The sequence below is a fragment of the Trichosurus vulpecula genome, chromosome 3, assembly GCF_011100635.1.
Source record: "Trichosurus vulpecula isolate mTriVul1 chromosome 3, mTriVul1.pri, whole genome shotgun sequence".
In the NCBI taxonomy this organism is placed as follows: domain Eukaryota; kingdom Metazoa; phylum Chordata; class Mammalia; order Diprotodontia; family Phalangeridae; genus Trichosurus; species Trichosurus vulpecula.
Window position 1 is genome coordinate 124338991 of NC_050575.1, and position 19377 is coordinate 124358367.

Genomic DNA, 19377 nt, shown 5'->3' on the forward strand with positions numbered 1-19377 from the left:
AATAAAGAAAGACAACAAATAAAAAGAAGCCAAAAGGAGGGGGAAAAGGGAAGGTATTTGGCTTTGAAACATGATGAAGACAAGCAGGCAGGTAAGAAATGATGAGAGAGCTGCCCTGGGGCCCTTCCTTAAATGGAAGAAATGGGAGGAAATCTCAGATGTCTATCCTTTACCTATTCCAATCAGATGGAGGGAAGGGTCCCAAGGGAAGGGGATACATGAAGGAGATTTGATTTTTCATAACTGATGAAATTTTGCAGGAAGATAAGTTACTGGACACAACGAAATCCAGAAGATCAGTTGTGTGAAAAATGATGAAGTGGCCGATTGTGGCATGCATAATCAATGAATACACCAGTACATTCTGAGAAAATAATTTATTTTGTTTTACATCTTAAATGATATTAAAAGCTCTTAAGAGCAATCATTAAAGATATATTGAATTTGTTCCAATGGGAATTCCAATGACTTTCCTTAAAAAACAAAGCAAAAGAAAACTAATCAGCAACTCCCCTTAAAGTTGTCTCTTAAACCTGATACCAAAACTCTCAGGATACATCATGTTGAGTGCAGGGTGGATATCTTAGCCCTCTTTCATCCAAATTTAGTCTAAAATGGATTGACTAATATTTATGGAGATCACAAGAGCTTTAGTGACATGTGATCTATTTTCCCCTGCAGGTATTCAAAATTTTATTTTATTTTATTTATTTATTTTACAAAGAAAGCATAAGATAGGGAGAGGAAGCAGGCGAATGTTCCTTTTAACTACTGTTACACTGTATCTAAGTAGCCCTACACAGTAGTTACCATGAGATATGCAATGACAAATAGATCCTTGAGGAACTTACTTGGATACAGAAATAACTTGAGCTGGAACACAAGAGAAAGCTAGGAAAATAAATATCAACATACATTCCTTCTCCTGCTTTCTCAGTGAACTAGTGGCTCAATTACCAATGAGGTCTAAGGACATTTAGTCTCTCTCAGAGGATACTAATATCTTTTGCAAGAATGATGGCTATTGGAAAGCTAACATTGCCACCTGTATTTTCTTTCATAATAATTCATGTAGAATTCCATTTTTTAGGGCCTACAGTCCTTCACTTGGTGTATTTTGTTTCTTCCCCCCTTGATGTTCACTCAGGCATTGTGCAATCCCTTAAAGTGGTCCAAGTGGCACTGGTCATGATAGTTGAATAATAGAGCATTTACATCAGCTTTCTCTTATTCAGAGAAGCCCAGGGTAAGGAACTTACAACTTCTCGCTCTCTCCTTCTAATTTCCACTGATCCTCTCTCTGTCTCTACATTCTCCCAACCCCTTCTCCTCACTCAGGGTGTGAAAAGCACAAGGTGGAAACTATAGCTGGGGCAAGTAGAAAACAAGATAGGCAGAGAGGAACATTGACCAGTGGGAGAGTCATTAGATAGCCCCTGTGAATTTGTTGTGCCACTGGCAGTAAGGAGCCAGGATACCTTCTTCACTCCTGTAACACAGGTCATTAAACACCAATCTCACATCTCTACCATGTTCAGTGCACCAATGGGATCTGATGTAGCAGTGCCACAGACCAGTTGCTAGACTCTTATTTTATATTTTCTGGCCCTCTCAGCTCTCACTTAGGAGCTAATCTGCCTCTTGCTAAATAGATGTTTAATACCTAGTCCTGGAAGAGCCATTGAGATAAAGCCCCTGGGCATCATTATAAAAACTCCTCATGTTTGGAAAGTTGTGTCTTCTAATAATTCTACAAACTTTGCACATGAACACATCACTTTCTGATCAGGAATGACCACAGTCCTCAAATCGGTTCAGGCAACATGCCATTGAGAGTCAACTAAGAATTGTAAACTTGGGTTGTGTCATAGCCCATAGTCTTTATAAAGTATTGGCACAGGGCAGGTGTCACCATCCTTCTTCAGGCTAGATAAAGAGAGTGATATATTACAAAGCCATAAGGAACCAATCCATGACTTAGGTCTTCCTCACCAATGTTTGGATGGTTGAATTTCACTTACAGAATAAGAGTGTTTCTGGCTTTGCATATTTATGACATAATCTATTTAGTCATATTTTATTAAGGTCAAAATATTTCCCCATTACCCACAGTAGATTAAAAAAAATCAGTGTGTATTTACATCTAATTTCCATAGATATGTTCTTTATCCAGTATTGCCCATGCAGAAGATTGAAAATTATAAAGAAAAAAGGGGTTTTGTGAATTTGCTTTCGAGTGAGGTGAGGACTTTTTGTAATTTTTTTTTTGGCTTTACTTTTTTTTTTTTAAGTGCAACTGCTTTGAGGAATTAGCCAGAATGATAGGCACTCTAATTCAAAAACTTAATACCATCCCATCAAAAATATCAGGAGTTATTTCTAACCACATTATACTCTTTTGACTGCCAAGCAATCTTGACAAGTCTAATGTCTGAGGAAGTGCCTATATGGTAATCCCAGCAGTATTCTGGTGATAAGATTTTTGTGGGTTTATTGAGAAGGAAATACTTGTTGAGATGGCTTTCATCATGCCACTGAGCTTCAATGTCATTTTCCTTGTCCTGAAGAATTCCCTTGAAGCATTCCTGGGTGAGGTTCAAAACCCGAAGGGGTGTGCCACCAAAAATGGCTGCATGGTAATAGAAATCTCCCTGGCCAAAAGGGATGTATGCTGCAGACTCAGGCCTTCTCTCATAAGTGAACTCACTGGGATCAGCTTTATACCACCATGCCTGGAGTTGAGCTACTGACTCACCCAGAGTTTCCACCCCAAAATCATCCTTGAAGATTTGATCCACATCCATGCAGAAGAGGAAGTCAACTTCATACTGGATGTGATTTATAATGTGTTCCCCAATGATCTTCATGCGCATCATGCTAATATCCTGCCATCTCTTCTCTCTGTTGATTTCAAATACTTTGAATGTACGAAGGGGACCCAGCTGTATCCAAGGCATCTTAGAGTAGTCATCCACCATGATGTAAAATATGACTCTCTGGCCAACCATGAAATACTTCTCAGCAGACGTCATGAACTCCTCTAAATATCGATCAAGATACCTGTGAAACAAACCAGAAATAAGTCAAGTTATCCCCCTACATGATGTTGATAAATTTTAGTGATGTCATGCTGAGCCATATAAAAATAATAATTAGCATTTATATAGGGTTATATACACATATACATATGCTATCTTACTTAGTCCTTTCAACAACTGGCAAAGTAGGTGTTATTATTATGCCTATTTTGTACTTTAGGAAACTGAGGCAGACAAAGATTTGAGAAGAGTTCTTCTGAGAGACAGTCTGAGGCACTGGGGACCCTCACTCAGCTCCTAGTTGGCTCACCAATTGTAGTGATAAAAATCTGTGTTGAAGAGAAACAGAGGCACAAAGTTATAAGCATGATCAAGTTATTAATACAGCTGGCAAATACCAATAAATTGGATCCAAGACTCCTTAGTAGTCAAGGATGCATCTGACAGATCAAAGACCCTTTCATAGTCACAAAGCTAATAATTTTCTGAAACTTAGATCTTTCTGACTTCAAATGTAGCACTGTGCCACCTTGCTGTCATCCATACTCTCCTTCCCATTTTCTCTCATAATTGACAGCATGGATGGATGGTCTGTCTAGCTACCATAATATTTTGGCTTCATGTCACAATTTGTCACTGGCAAACTAGAATGCAACCAGAAGGATGACCATGATAATCAGGAGTGCATCAAAAACTAAGCCATAAGAGAATCAATTGAAGAAATTGTGTATTGCCTATGTGAAACTGAAAATTGATGCCCCATCTTATTTTCTATTATTTTCAATTTATTAGGTATTAATGATCAATCAATCCACTATGTATTGATTAGCCCCCTCATTATGTGAGTTTGAACTCCCTTAAGCTTGTAACTTCAGTTGCCTGTTGTGAAGTTATATAATTGAAATTCTGTGGTTTAATTACTGATCGAGAATTGTATCTAACCAGTATATCTAATCAAAATTAATATTTGTGAATCAAATTCAGACTTCATTATATACGCCCTATTAGTAAACTCTATAAGAGTTTAACTTCCCTATTCCTCTGGTATAAAATCCAACCATAAAAATTTAATCCGTGAGCTTTTGATGACCATGGGTGGGAGATGAGTCAATCTTGTGATAGGATGTTTGCCCACCATGAGACTTTCCAAAGGATGCTAAGTCATGGGATTTTGGTCCTCTTGGTGAGGAATTGATGTGAACAGCCCCAACCAATCAGGACTGAAATATGTCTGTATAATCACTGTGTAAATACTATAAAAGAATTGATCTATCAGATGCATCCTTGACTACTAAGGAGTCTTGGATCTAATTTATTGGTATTTGTTAGCCATACTAATAAACTGATCATGTGTATAACTTTGTGCCTCAGTTTCTCTTTAACACAGATTTTTATCACTATAATTGGTGAGCCAGCTAGAAGCCAAGTAGGGGCCCCCAGTCCCCCAGTCTCAGAAGAACTCTTTTCAAAAGACTGCCCTGGAGATTGGACTCCCCACCTTGGCCTTGATCTAAATTTTCTTGGAGGCAAGATAGGCTCCTGAATGGAGATCCTTATCAACAGAACAAAATAGGAAAGTCTCTAGAGCACTTAGTCATTATACAAGTAGAATTTAAATTGATAAAAAGTTCTTAAAATCGATCATAAGAATTAGATTTTTAGTGAAAATCTCAAAAAGAAAGTAAAATTCTTAAAGAACTGGGGTAAGGACTAAAGAAAAAATGCATAATACCAGGAACTTCTTTCTTACATTGGCAGCTGGCCAACGCAAAACAGCCAAGTTATAGCCAAGCTGTAAATTCTCTTTTCTTTTAAGTGGCAGTGGGCCAAAGTAAAATGGTTTTTCTAGTGATAAAACAATTGGCTACTTAAATTCATTATGTTTAATTGGCATTTTAAAATTGGATCAAAATTGAGAATCAGTCTCTGGGACCTCCTTTGTACTATTAAAATCCTAGTCAGGCAATCCTGAAGACCATGTTTCTATACAACTGGCTATAACAACCTATAGCTGTCTGAAAGGAGGAATCAGCATATTCCATCTCTTAACTGGGATGGGTGGGGGATGCTATCTTCTATGGGGGCACCACCATAGGGTCACTTGTGGCAACTTCCTAACAAATACTCTCTCAGAGTCACTTGTGACTGCTACTGCTGGTTTCCACTCAATATCCCTTTGCAAGTGACACTGGAGGCAGATAGCAGTGTTTCCAAGGGAAACCCCTTAGGAAAGGTGCTTAAATTCTAGAGTCAAAGCAAGCTGCCAGTTCATCTGGGAATGACACTTGGCCATTAAATAAAGTGACCTTTGGTGTAAGACTGCTAGAGATTCAACTGGTGAACAATTTTGGCCTAAATTTGGCATTTTTTTGATTATTGCACATTAGAGAAACTAAGAATAGCCATTGAACAATCTCACCCAAAATGAATGAACCATGTTTACATTTGGTGTGGGGCAGCCCTGTCTGATGGGACATGCCTACTGACTATTCTGTTCCGACTATTCCCTTCTCTTTTCCTCATCCATCCTATTTGTCTTCCACCATGGTAAGAGAACTAACCTCTTTTGGACAAGAGGCACTAGCTGCTGGTGGTTTTTCTCTCCAAGACAGATTCATACCTGATGTCACCCAGTCCAGAAACATGATACCCCTAAAAGTCTATCTTGTTATATCAGAAATCCCCAAATATGAAGGAAGAGATAAAGAAATGAAGATAGCTAGGCAGAAACCTCAGGCAATCTTGGCCACTACCACTACTAAGTCTTGCCAAGGAAACTTAAAGGCCAGGAATGCTTTTGTTGCCCAAAAAGGGGCACATTTTGCTGGAGATTTCACAAAAAAAGACTTACAGAATAATAAAAATAAGATAGTGGGAAGACCTAAACAGAAATTTAGAATATAAGAGTGTGGAGGTGTAAGTGTCTGATCGGTGCTTTGCACTAATCTGTACTGGCAAGTGTTTTCAAGGTGTTTGTTTTGTTCCATGTCCTGATAAGTCAACCTAGCATTTCTCTTTGGTCTGATCAGCCAAGGAAAAAGGAATACAGAAAGTGGAACTTTCAAAAGTCTTCAGAAAAAATAAGCCTCTATTTTCTTTATATATTTCCAATCCTGCCCAAGTAGGAGATGGCAGAGATGGAAGACAGATTTAAAAAGATTTTTTTTTTCTCTAGCCTATAAGGAAAAAACAATTAGAGCATAAATTTGTAACCAAAATGTAATTTTTCTACTGAAAATTTCTAAATTGTGATTTGAATGTTTTTCATGAGTCTTTTGATGAGTTTCAGAGGTACTAGTGTGTAGAGATTGTTTAAATAGGAATAGAAATTTGTAAAGTTTGAGGAAAAAACATTGGCAAATCTATTAGATTACTTTTAATAACGGAGAAACTTTAGGATGATTTGAGGTTTAAACTGCAAACTGGTTTTAAAGTTGCAGTTTGAATTTTAAGAACTATTTTAATAACCATGAAATCTGTTTAAGAGAGATACAGTTAAATAGAGATTCAGAGAAGTGTTAAGAAGATTAGGAAAACAGTACAAGAGAAATTAGAGTAAAAGTCCTGTGAGTTTAAATAATTCCACAACTCAGAACTTGAAATGTTTGCTGTATAACAGGAAAGTATTATGTTGGAATATTAAAGATTGTCACTAGTTTTCTAACTGCAGGACAGCGAGACTAATCAGTTTCACTTTTGAATCAGCAGAAGAATTCCAAAGCAGTTTCAGTTTGTAGTTTTTTGGTGGAATTAGTTTTAATTTTAGTGTAAATTCTTTAAAAAGAACACTTAAAACTGTACTTAAAGAGAATGACAAATTTATTGCAGGACAGAAATGGGATTTTTTTTTTTCTGATTAAAAGGCAGAACAAGAAAATTTTAGCCCACATTTAGTTTCCTCTTTCCAAAAGAAAAAAAGTAAGTAAAATTGGAGTCTATTTACCTTTCTGTTGCTTACTGCTTTTAAACACCAAGCAAGCCCTGTTATTGGTCCCTGCATTGGGACTCCCAGATTACATACTTCTGGCAAGTTTTACAGAAATATTCAAACTGCAAATGGAATGTGAATACCAAAGTGTTTCCATTTTCTGATATGACCTCAGAGAGAGAAAAACTTACTTTAAAATCAAGAAGCAACTGAAAAGTAAGTAAAATTTAATGTTCTGTGAAGGCAGTTAGGGTAAGAGTTACTGAGAATAGAATTCAACAAGAACATAACATTATAGGACTTAAATGAGTATGTGCTCACCTAATGTGTGTGTGTGTGTGTGTGTGTGTGTGTGTATGTGTGCATTTGTGTGTGCTCAAATTACAAAACATTAAATTAAAATGTGTATATAGCTTATAAATGCCAGCCTAAAATACTGAAGTTTTGAGAGGGCAAAGCAGAACTTGCAAATTAATTTAGGACAAATAAACATTTTATAGGATGAAATAAGGAAGCATATAATATAAAACAAAATTTATCACTTGGAAGTTTATAAAATCATAAAACAAACCACAGTGCTTTGGAATATCTACTACATGACACATTATAAGTTTGGTTAAGGAAAACAAAAGAAATGGACTTAGATTTTGAGTGATTTTAAAGGAAATACGGAAAAAGTTAAACCCTGAGTCCTTCAGAAAATTATAGTCTCCATCAGTTTTTTCAGTAGTGCAATTCCTGCTAACTCTATATGAAGTCTAAATCAAGCTTTAAAAAAAAGCAGAAACTTTAAAATCAAGAAATTACTATATTACAAATCAAAAGGATCTTTCTAATTCAAATTATTGTTGACAATTTGGCAAATTTAATTATGGATCAGAAAGGACAATAATCTGCTTTACCACAAAAGAATTAGTGAATTGGTTGAAGTCATTAAGGAAAGCTACATCAATCTTTTTAGCAGAAGTACACTATCAAAAGGTGTTGTTTAGTTGTTCCAGTCATGGCCAATTCTTTATGACCCCATTTGGGGTTTTCTTGGCACAGATACTGGAGTAGTTTGCCATTTCCTTCTCCAGATCATTTTACATTTGAGGAAACTGAAGCAAACAGAGTTAAGCAACTTGCCCAGGGTCACACAGCTAGGGAGCATCTAAAGCTGGATTTGAACTCAGGTATTGCTGCCCCCAGGTAGGCCCAATGCTCCATTCCACTGTGCCACTTACTGTTGTTTAATTTATATTTAATTGTTTTAACTAGAACCAACGTGATGTTCACAACTGCATTCCAACAATTGAAATCTCATCGTCACTTTTCAATTTGAGTTCATTTTTTAAAATTAAAGCTTAAGCTAATTAAAAACAGTGAGCCCTGAAACATGAAATCCTAGTAGTTAATGGCTCTTGTGAAAATTGAGATTTTAAACTGTTAACATTAGTGATTATACAGCTTTACTTGATTTAGTTGAAATTTGTTCCAAACATTCAATTAATGTGCTCTCACATGATGCATTCTCCTATTGGGAGAATTATTGCAAATACTTACAAAACCTTTTTGTGTTCTCTTCTAAAAATCCAGAATCTTGTTTGTGTCACTGTCATAATTTTTCTTATATTTGAGAAATCATTGTATAGGAATTTCTGTTAATTTAAAATCATTGGAAAATTAACTCCTCTTTTTATGACAGGCAAAACTAAAATTCCCAACTGCTAAATCTTTAATTAGATACAATAATTTAATAACATACCAGAAAATATTACAAGCTTTGTAAAAGGAAGAGGCAATTGGGAACTAAGATCTTTCACAGATTAAAAATGCTTACAGATTTCTTTATAAAGACTAATATTTTTGGACTTTAGATATGACTAGTTTAAAAAAGAACTTTCTACATTATGTATATTATACATTTAAGTACCAGCACCAAAAAGGAACTTGCCTTTATATAATGCTATTAGCTTAAAAAATGAGGAAGTGTTGAAAACAGCTAAAATACGAAGAAAACTCTAGTAGTACTGTTACGTTACTGATGTAAGAGAAAGCAAAGATGCTTTAAGGTACCAATATTTCTAACATTCCTGTGCCATAATTGGCTTCTAGTGGATACCCCGGTCAGTGCTAAGTAAACTTCTTTGTAAAATAAGTGGATGAATGCTTCTCTAGCATAAAAGAGGTTAACTTTGAAAAGGAGGTAGATGACTTCTTCTCCAAAGTTACCCTGCTTATTACATGTTGTGAAACTACAATGAGGAACTATCTCTTAGCCAAAGGGAGGAACCTTAAACTTTGCAGTTGTGCCGAGTGAGTTTTATTTGGGTTTTAACTATCACTTAAAAACTATATGATTATAAGCAATTCTAATTGCCCAAAAGGTCTCAGAGAACATTTAAACTCCCAAACATACTAAACCTTTGCAAGTATTTCCAACAAATAGTTCCTCCCAAAGGATGAGGAAACATGTACTTTTACTTGGCCGTTAGCTTTGACACCTACAATTTTCACTGTTCCAAATTTGTGGAAATGATTGTCCACGTTCTTGTTGTAGGCCTTATTTAAAAATAAAGGAAGTTAGCGCGTAGAAGGTTTTGTTGGGATCTTGAAAGAAAGATTCAGACAGACACTGCTTCCCTCTTCCTACGGTTGTAAAGTGCTTACCACAGTGTCTGTCCTCTGGTGAGCTTTATGTAATTGTTCCCTATTGTGATTGAGTTACTTTGAGGTTCTAAAATGAATGGACTTTTTACGTAAAGCAATGTGGAAATGTGTTCAATTGTATTAATATCACCAAAATTGTAAGAAGTTTTACAATACATGAGATTGTGTATATTCTGTCACATTATGCACCAGGGTGTCCAGTTTTCAACCAGCTATGTTAATTATTAAATGAGGTATTTATTTTTTTTAAATGGTTAACAGTGACAACCTACTTATTGGTGACTTTTGACTGAATAATATATGCTAGTATATTACTACTACTATAGTTAAGAATCATTTTAATTGTCATTTGAATTACAAATAATAGAGACCATTCAATGCTTAACCTTGTCAACAGCAAAGAAGACATTTTGCCTGGATCTCCCGAGGTTTTCTTAACCCACCATATGAATCATATGTCTTACAAGTGATAGAGTTTTAGCTTATAGGAGATTGATACTAAAGCATCATTTCATTATGTTAATAGCATTATAACATTTCCCTAAGGGAAGAATGAATTAAAATTAGATTTAAAGATAGATAAAAGATGAATGTGAAATTTTTTGAAATTAAATGGAGCATACAATTTTCAGTAATAACAAGATACGTGTGTGCACACCATTGGCTCTCAAATACAAATGATTTAACACACAAAAAGCTCATTTTACAAGTCAGGCCCTCATGCATTTCTTTTTCAGGATTGATAGCAGTGCTCATATAAGGTACAAGGTTTGAATAAAACAATCAGAGACACAAAGGACTTAAATTCTCTGAAGTTTCAAGTGTGGGTTCTGAATTTGATATTCAATAGTTCACCACCTCAACTAGTTGCCAAATTGTATTAAGATCTATTTTGTAAAAGGTTATAGTAAGAACACCTAGGAACATCTGCAAGTGGCTTTGAACCAGACAAGTAGCCCTTCTACCAAAATCCACCTTCAGAGCTGCCATCAATTGACACCTACTCTAGCATGGAAGCATGAGAAGTTGTTCCCAGGAACCACATGAACACCTGAGACATCTGAAACTCAACTGGAGATTAAATGCATATTGGAAGTGGGCTATGAGGATACAAAGGCACTTGAGGATTGTATTACCTGGAACACATGTAAATTCTTCCTTTCCCGTACATCACATGTGGCCCTCTAGGCCCTCAAGTGTGGTTGAATTAGATTCTGTCAAAGGGCCACACTTGAGGACCTAGAGGGCTACATGTGGCCTTGAGGCCTCAGGTTCCCCACCTCTGCACCACTGTCTCTGTAAATCTAGTTTATAGAATAGGCCTGCGCCCAATGGATTTTGTCAATGCACTGGCCTTAGGTAACAAGGCTTTCGTCTGTAGAACAGTCTGCTCACCAAAGCACTCTTTGTCAAGGAGCCAAGGGACCCTATTCTTGTCTAGCTGTTACAACCTGTAGATGGAGAAGGCATGAGAGCCATTTCTGACATCAACCAGACCCAGTAATAATCAAACCTCTTATGACTGGCCTTGTATAAAATGCTGAACCTTATAATTATTGCTCTCTATTGCCCCATTGCTAATTTAATTCCAACGGATGCTGATCATCCTAACCATATTAATTTGGTTTATAGATGGTGATTCATTGGAGACATCTCAAAGAATCGAAGGGGGAAATATGAAATTGAAAATTGATATGCCACTTTATTTTTGTATTATTTCTGATTTATTATGTCTCAATAATCAATCCACTATGTATTGGTCGGCCCCCTCATTAAATTCCATGATTTAATAATTATTGATTGAGAATTGTATCTAATCAGAATCAATATTTGTGAATCTAATTCAGACTTGGTAGGTCCTATTAGTAAAATCTATGACTTAAACGATTCCTATGGGTTAAAGTCCAACCACAAAAATTCTCATCTGTGAACTTTTGCTGATCATAGGGAGAAGATGAGTCAATCTGGTGATAAGATGTTTGCCCACCATAAGAATTTCCAAAGGATGTTAGTTATGGGATGTTGCTCTACCTGGTGAGGAACTGACGTGAGCAGCCCCAAACAATCAGGAGTGAAATGCATCTGTATAGTCACTGTGTAAATGCCATTAAAGAGTTGTTCTGATTGTCAGATGCATCCTTGACTACTAAGGAGACTTGGATCCAATTTATTAGTATTTTCTAGCCATACTAATAAATTGGTCATGCTTGGAAACTTTATGCCTCAGTTTCTCTTTTACTTCTCTCAAATTTTCATCATGACACAGCCTGGAGAAGAGAAAACTTCAAGAGGCAGGTTTCGACTATCAAGTTGAAACTCAACAAGAAAAAACCTTCTGAATAATTACATCTCTCTCAAAGGGGAAGAGGCTATACCTACCTATATTCGTTATTTCTAATAGTCAAAATTACTTAATCCCTTAAAGTTCTTAAAACAATATTACTGTTATGGCATACAACATTGTCTCCATTCTGCTCATTTCACTCTTCATGATTTCATGCAAGTCTATCCCTGTTTTTCTAAGATCATCGAGCTCCAGATTTAAATCTATTACCCAGTGATCTTTCATTTCTCTATAAGCTTCAGTTTCTTCATCTTTAAAATAGAAAGAACATATGTATGGTCTACCTTGCAAGGCTATAATAAGTAACTTTAAAAAAATTATAAAGGGCTATAGAATTGGGAGATATGATCTAGAAATAAATCTATCTGTGAGACTCTTAAGGATAGAGTTACAGTTATTTCTGGAACCATGAACAATGACTAAATCAGCTCTGCCATTGTTCCCAAATGGGGTGTGCCAATCTTTTTCCTTAAGGCCTCACTCACCATTTCTTAACTTTCTGGACCAAGTAAGTCCTCCTTCTCTAACCACCACTCCCTGAGAGTATGGTTTTCTTCATTATTCTTCCTCCTGGGGTAGGTGGGTGGGCGTGGGGAAGGAAGGGACAGTCTTTGCTTTTGTACTTATAACCCCAGTGTGTTAGACTTGGGCTTGGCCCTTAGGAAGCATTTAATAAATGCTTTCTTTAACCCATTCATTCACTAACTACTGACCACCAGGGGGCAACAGGATACCGGATTGTTAGTCTATTCAATTACCTGATTCTCTTTCTGTACAGATCCCCTGCTTGAGTCTCCCACCTCAACTATCTATCATTCTTATTCTGCTCTCCATGAGAGGTCAGTGCTTAACGAACATGAATGACTTATCTCTCTCCACCTGGCACAGCTCTTATAACTTAGGCAAAGGCCTAGATGGCATCCTTATCAAATTTAGAGAGTTAACACAGCAGGGGCCAAAGTTGGGCTTCCAAAAAGAACTCAATGGGCGACAACACTGGATGACAGTGATGAAATTTAATAGGGGTAAATGTAAAATCTTATTCTCAAATAAAAAAAATCACCACAAGTCCTAGAGAGAAGAGTAACCAGACAGCTGCTCATCTGAAAATGATATGTGGGTTTGGGAGATGAATCCAAGATGTTAGAATGAAAGGACCAAAGGAATTTGCTCCCTCATATCCTAGCCCCCAAACAGGGCAGCTTTTTAAAAAAAAATACATGCATACTAAAAACTTACTAAGATAATAATGGTACACTAATATTCCATTATACCCGCATACCACCATTTATTTGTGATTTTCCCAATCAATGGCCATTCACTTTGTTTCTAGCTTTTCATTACTCGCCCCCCCCCACCATACTCCAGTTGATTTTTCAAGGAGAAAAAAATCAAGGAAGCAGAAGCTGACAAAGAAACGTGAGCATGAATGCAGAATTATTTTCTCCAGCAAAACTCAAGAGAATTTGGATATTTGAAGATGTTGAGAAGTTTACAAAGAGACATAACCCCTCCATACTTGAAATAACAATTTCCTGAGAAAAAGAAAAAGATAAGTATTTAAATAGCATGGAAACCGTAAATATGGTGTTAGCTAAATCACTAAAGGTTTCAGAAGGGTATTTCAGAAAAACTGAAAAAAAGAAAAAGGAAGGTAGGAGGGGAGTGGGATAATTCCAAAGTTATGATCCTCTGTCTTTGAGAAAGAAGTCCAAATTAAGGCAAACAAACAATAAATCTGAGAAATTCAGCAAAACAGTGGTAGAATCTTGTGATTTGGTGCAGAGGGAAATAAGCAAACATGGAAGCTAAGATACAGACTGGCTACTATCAAGTAAATGGAGAGATCAGTACAGTGTAACCAAATGTTGTGTAATAATGACCATACTTGGTCTTAAAGAAGAGATGGAAAAATGCACCTGCCTCTCCTCCACCCACACACATTTTTTTGAAAAGATAAGGAAACTATATATGTGTGGAAGGTTGAATATGCTATCGGACATGGTTCGTTTCGCTGAAATACTGCTTTTAAAAATCTTTATTATTAAAAAAAAGGCTCACTGGTAGGGGAGGGGAAGGCATATTCAGAATTTAATATTAACTGAGGGTGTGTTCTAGAAAGGTTGCAAAAATGAAATTGACAAGTCTTGGCAACAGCTTACAAGTGGGGTGTGAGATATAATGAGGTTTCCAGGATGACTCCTATGCTGTAAGCCTGAAGGACTAGGAGGATCGTGTTACCTTCTATAGTAAATAGGGCAGGTAGGAGGGGGAGGGTCTAGGGGGAATGACAATGAGTTCAGTTGTGGACATGTTGAGTTTAAGATGTCCACTGAAAATCTAATTCAAGATGTCTGAAAAGCAGTTGGAAATGTGAGATTGGAAGTCACCAGAGAGATTGGGGCAGGAAAGGTAGATCTGGGAACAATCAGCATATAGATGGTAATTAAATCCATGGGAATTGATGAGATGACCAAGTGAAGTAGTATATAGAGAGAAGAGGACCCAGGACACAACCCTGTGAGACATCTATGGTTACAGGCATCCAGCACAGGAGATAAGGAGGAGGCAGTGATGTAGTGATAACTGAATCCCTGGGAGCTAATGAGATCACCAAGGGAGAGTACACAGTGAGGACAGAGACCAGGATAGAACCCTGGGGTACATCTATGCATCAGGGTTCAGGGATGATGGGAGATGATGCTGAGGTGATTTAATGTCTGGAAATGGTGAGGAGGGGGCTCAATTTTTCCACCTAAGAAGGAGAGGTCTCTTGCTGAGAGGAAGCAGTCAAGAAAGAGATGGTGTAGATATATGGGGGTAAGAGATGTGATATTTTTATGGGGAAAGAGTAAAATGATTGGCACGTAGCAATGATGACCCTAAAAGATTGTATAACATAAATCTGTATTGGAACTAGTCAGCATTATTGTGAGTGACATTCTGCAGTACTGCCCCAGCAGGACCGTGGAAGGCAGATAGCATATGAAACACAAGACAGGGTGAGATAATGAGCAACAGGACAAAGGGGAAAGAGATTAAAGAGGCAGGGGCAGTGTAAAGGTTTAACTGGTTAACTAACTGAGATTTTGAAAGGAGGAAAGTGAGGCCAGAGCAGGGTTGGTGGCCCAGAAAAGCAGGGAAGGGTAGAGAATGACTATAGATTTTGGTGGGTTGGAGAATGTAAACCCTAGGGGTGAAGCAAGAGGAAGGCTAGAAAAACAGAAGTAAAAGAAGAATTTCAGAGTTATATGGATTATATATACCCAGGGTGTTAGTAGTGGTTCTACTAAGTCTAAATTAATACCAGAAATAAATAAGAATAAGAAAGTGTTTATTCTCTTCTGACAGAATGACTGATGATAAATTTAACAATTATAAAATTCAAATGTGCTAAATTCACTTACTAAAAACAAGGTTATGACAGAAAACACATTTCATTCAGAAAGCTCTAAACAGATTTCAGAATTAAGAAGTAGTTTAAAATTTACCACCCTATTACCAGATCATGATAAAGACAGGCAAACTAAAGCCAGAAAGCATTAGAAGAGATAATGGACATTTATATCATGCAAGGACCAATGCAAAATTAAAGTCTATCAAATATTAAATACACGTACACTTAGTAATTCTATAACAAAATTAATAAAGGAAGAACTTATAGCTTTGCAAGAAGTGGAATTTTTTAAAAAGCTAAAGGCTTCAGTACCAACTAATATTCCATGGTAAATTCAACAAAAAGATAAAAGGGTGGGGGGAAATCACAGAACTGAACAGAATATTAAGCAAATTAGACTTCATAGATGTATGGCGGGAACTTAATGGGATAGTTAAGAATATACTTTATTTTCTACTCTTCGTACAACTTACAAAAAAAAATTATCATGTGCTGTACCACAAAGAAGACACAGGCAAATATAGAAAAAACAGTCTGTATACTTCATTTATAGACCAAAATGCAAAAAACCCCAAAACTCTGCCTAGTAATAAAGAATGAGGCAATGAATAAAAGTTGTAGGCCCCATAGATTTTTTTAAATTGCATACTTCTATACAATGACGGGGTGAAAGAAATTATTATATAAAATGATAGATTAAATCAAAGAGAATTACAATACCAATAATTCATATAACAATCTGTGAGATGAGGCTAAAACAGTTTATAGGGACAAATTAATAGCCCCAAATGTCTTTGTCAACAAGAGAGAAAGAAAATGAACAAACTGAATCTTTTCACAACTAAAAACCTTAGAAAATAAAAGAGATGAGCCACAAAATCTTGACCCAATACTAGAAGTTAATGTCAGTATCATACTGCCAGAGTTAAAGGTAATAACCTCTTCTTTGTTAATAAATAATCAATAATCCAATGATTTTTTTTCAGGGAATATACATCTCTACTGTTTTTCAGCAGTGTGTTAAGAAATGTATGTCTGCCTAAAAACAAAATGTATCAGCACATTATTAAAAAAACACAGCTTAGAAAATGAACAAACTGAAAGAACACAGAAAAGCAATAACCAAGTTCAGAATAGAGCTTAATATAGTTTAACATAGAAATGACAAATATATCTAAGAGCTATGCATTTGGAAATATTTTTAAAAACTGATAGACAATTGTGGAGTCTAATAAAGAGAGAAAATCCAAATCAGCAAAATTAGAAATAAAAAAGATATGAGGTTAAAAAAAATCAAGAAAATGATTAGATTACTATATGCAGCTTTGTCAATTAAATTGAGAATCTAAAGGAAAGAGCTATGATTTCTGATTTCTCAGAAGATGGAGCTCACAGTGTTCTGTATGTTCCCTGTTCTTTATGTTTTGTAGGCAAGTAGAGGAAGCATGGTCCAGTAAAAATAATATTGGATTTGGAATTTGAGGACTTAAATTCAAATTCTACCTGTGTTCGACTTATGTGACTCTTGACAAGTCATAATCTCTCAGGCCTCAGTTTTCTCCTATGAAAAATGAAGGAGTAGGGGCAGCTAGGTGGCACAGTGAGTAGAGCACCTGCCTTGGAGTCAGGAGGACCTGAGTTCAAATCCGGCCTCAGACACTTGACACATGTACTAGCTGTGTGACCTTGGGCAAGTCACTTAACCCCGATTGCCCTGCCTTCCCCCCTCAAAAAAAAAATGAAGGAGTTAGACTAGATGGCCTCAAAGGTCTCTTCCAGATCTAACTCTAGATCCTATGATTTTAAGGCAAGAAGTCAATCCTACAACAATCCTTCTTAATGCTGGAGCCTTCCCCTCTGAGTTTACTTCCAATTTATTTTGTACGTATCTTGCTGGCACATCATTGTTTGCATGCTGTTACTCTTATTAGATTGTGAGCTCCTGGAAACAGGGATTGTTTGCTGTTCTTTCTATCCCAGTGTCCAGCACAGCACCTAGCACATAATAGGTGACTCAAGTCATAAGTTGCTGGAAACATATACAGGGATCCACAACTAGTAAGTACGAGAAGCAGGACAAAGAAAGGCACAAAATGCAAAAATTAGTAAGAATTGAACAACCTAAATTAAGCAATCTCAGATGGAGAAATCAGGCAAACCATTAAAGGAGATGACCCACAAAAAAAACTAGGGCCCAAAGGTATTCATAGATGAATTCTACCCACTACATTGGAGTATATAGTTTCAAAGCATAGAAAAAGATAGTAGGCTCTCTACCATCTTCTGTAAGGCAAATATAATGTGAAAATCTAAACCAAACACACACAAAGTCAAGAAAGAAAACTCTAGACCAGTATCATTAAGGCAAACAAAATTCGCCAATAAAATACAACCATTCATTAAAAAATAATCCATCATAACGAAAAAATGTTCAGAGAAATAATATATAAATACGGTCAACAAGAGGAAAATTAAAGACTATCTGATCATATCTTTATATACAGATAAAGCCCTTAAAATATAGCAGGCATTTATGTTGTAAACATTTGAAAATACAGGATTAGAAGGACTTTTCCATTTAATAATACAAAATATAGACATAGGGTGTCTCAAAAGTCTTAGTGAAGTTTTAAGCCATTAAAAGCTATAAAAAGCTGTTAAAGCTCAAAGCCAAACTAAGACTTGGGAGACCCTGTATTTGAAGCCACAAGCTAATATTATATACAATATATAACAAATATCAAAAGCAGGCCAATTAAAGAGATATGTTAAAAAAGAGGATCCATCCTCACCATTCTTACTTATTAATATTGATAATGGACATATAATACTTTAAAATTCGTAAAACATATTACCTACATGATCTCATTTGATCTTTGAAACAGATCTATATGGTTGATAATGCAGGTATTATTATCCTTAACAAAACTAACAATGCATGAAAAAGAAACCAAAGGTATAAAATTTAAATTATCTCTATTTGTAGAAGACAAGAAAACCTAAGATAGTCAACAAAAAAAAATTAACATGACTTCAGTGAAGTCTAAAGATACAACATAAACCCACGAAATCATTTGCATTTCTGTATACCACTGCCAATAGAAACTGACAGAAATACTGCCCAATAAAGCAAAAGGACACAAATCAAGAATATACTAAACGGAAAAATAAGCTCTTAATCACATGAAAAGATGCTCAAACTCCTGAATAATCAGAAGACAACCTTATGATACCACTTGTGACCATTAGAACTACAATAACAGCAACAACAACAAAAAATTCAATGTTGGCAGGGCTGTGGGGAAACAGGTACTCATTCATTGTTGGTTGCTCTGCAGACTGAAGGAAATATTTCAGAAAGCAACATTGTAATATGTAATGAGTCCAAAAAAGGATAGTACCTTTAAATTAGGAAATTCATTATTAGGACTTGATCTCTCAAAAATTCATAAGAAAAAAAGTATCTATCTATATGAAAATACCCATAGTTGCTTTATTTATATTATCAAAAAATCAGAAACTACACACATATTCAACAATTGGAGAATGGCTAGATAATTTTTTTTGAGTGGGGCTGAGGGTGGGCACTAAACCTATGATTTACTGGTGTAGGGAAGTCCTGGTGAAGAAACCACCAACCAGTGTTAATGACCAACACTGCTCAACAATTTATAGATTTAGAAAGTTGTCTAGAGGCATTGAGAGGTTAAGAGAACTTGAGCATGTTACATAGTCTGTTTCAAAGGCAGGACTTGTATGCAGGCTCTCCTGAGTCTGAGGCTTGCTCTGTACCCACAACTCTACGTAGCTTCTGAGCTAAATGAATTATATTAATGCAACAGAATATTATGCTGCTATGAAAATGAAAAATATGAACTACGTGGGGAAATATATCAAGATTTTTACAAGACGATGCAGAAGAAATCAGCAGCATCAGAACTAAATACAAATTGACTATAATCATATAAGTTTTTAATTAAAAAGAAAGAAAATGACCAAAGGTGGGAGAATTTTTTTA

The 19377-nt window shown here is 36.0% G+C and overlaps 1 protein-coding gene across 1 annotated transcript in view; it reads right to left on the bottom strand.

Annotated features, from left to right (window-relative positions):
- Window positions 1-362: 362 nt before the first annotated feature.
- Window positions 363-19377, bottom strand: part of GGTA1 (glycoprotein alpha-galactosyltransferase 1 (inactive)) — a 117905-nt gene continuing 98890 nt past the window's right edge. Inside the window, exon 7 of the mRNA XM_036752013.1 lies at window positions 363-3060. Within this exon, the coding sequence (XP_036607908.1) occupies window positions 2367-3060 (694 nt within the window). The 3' untranslated portion in view covers window positions 363-2366. The remainder of the gene's footprint in view (window positions 3061-19377) is intronic.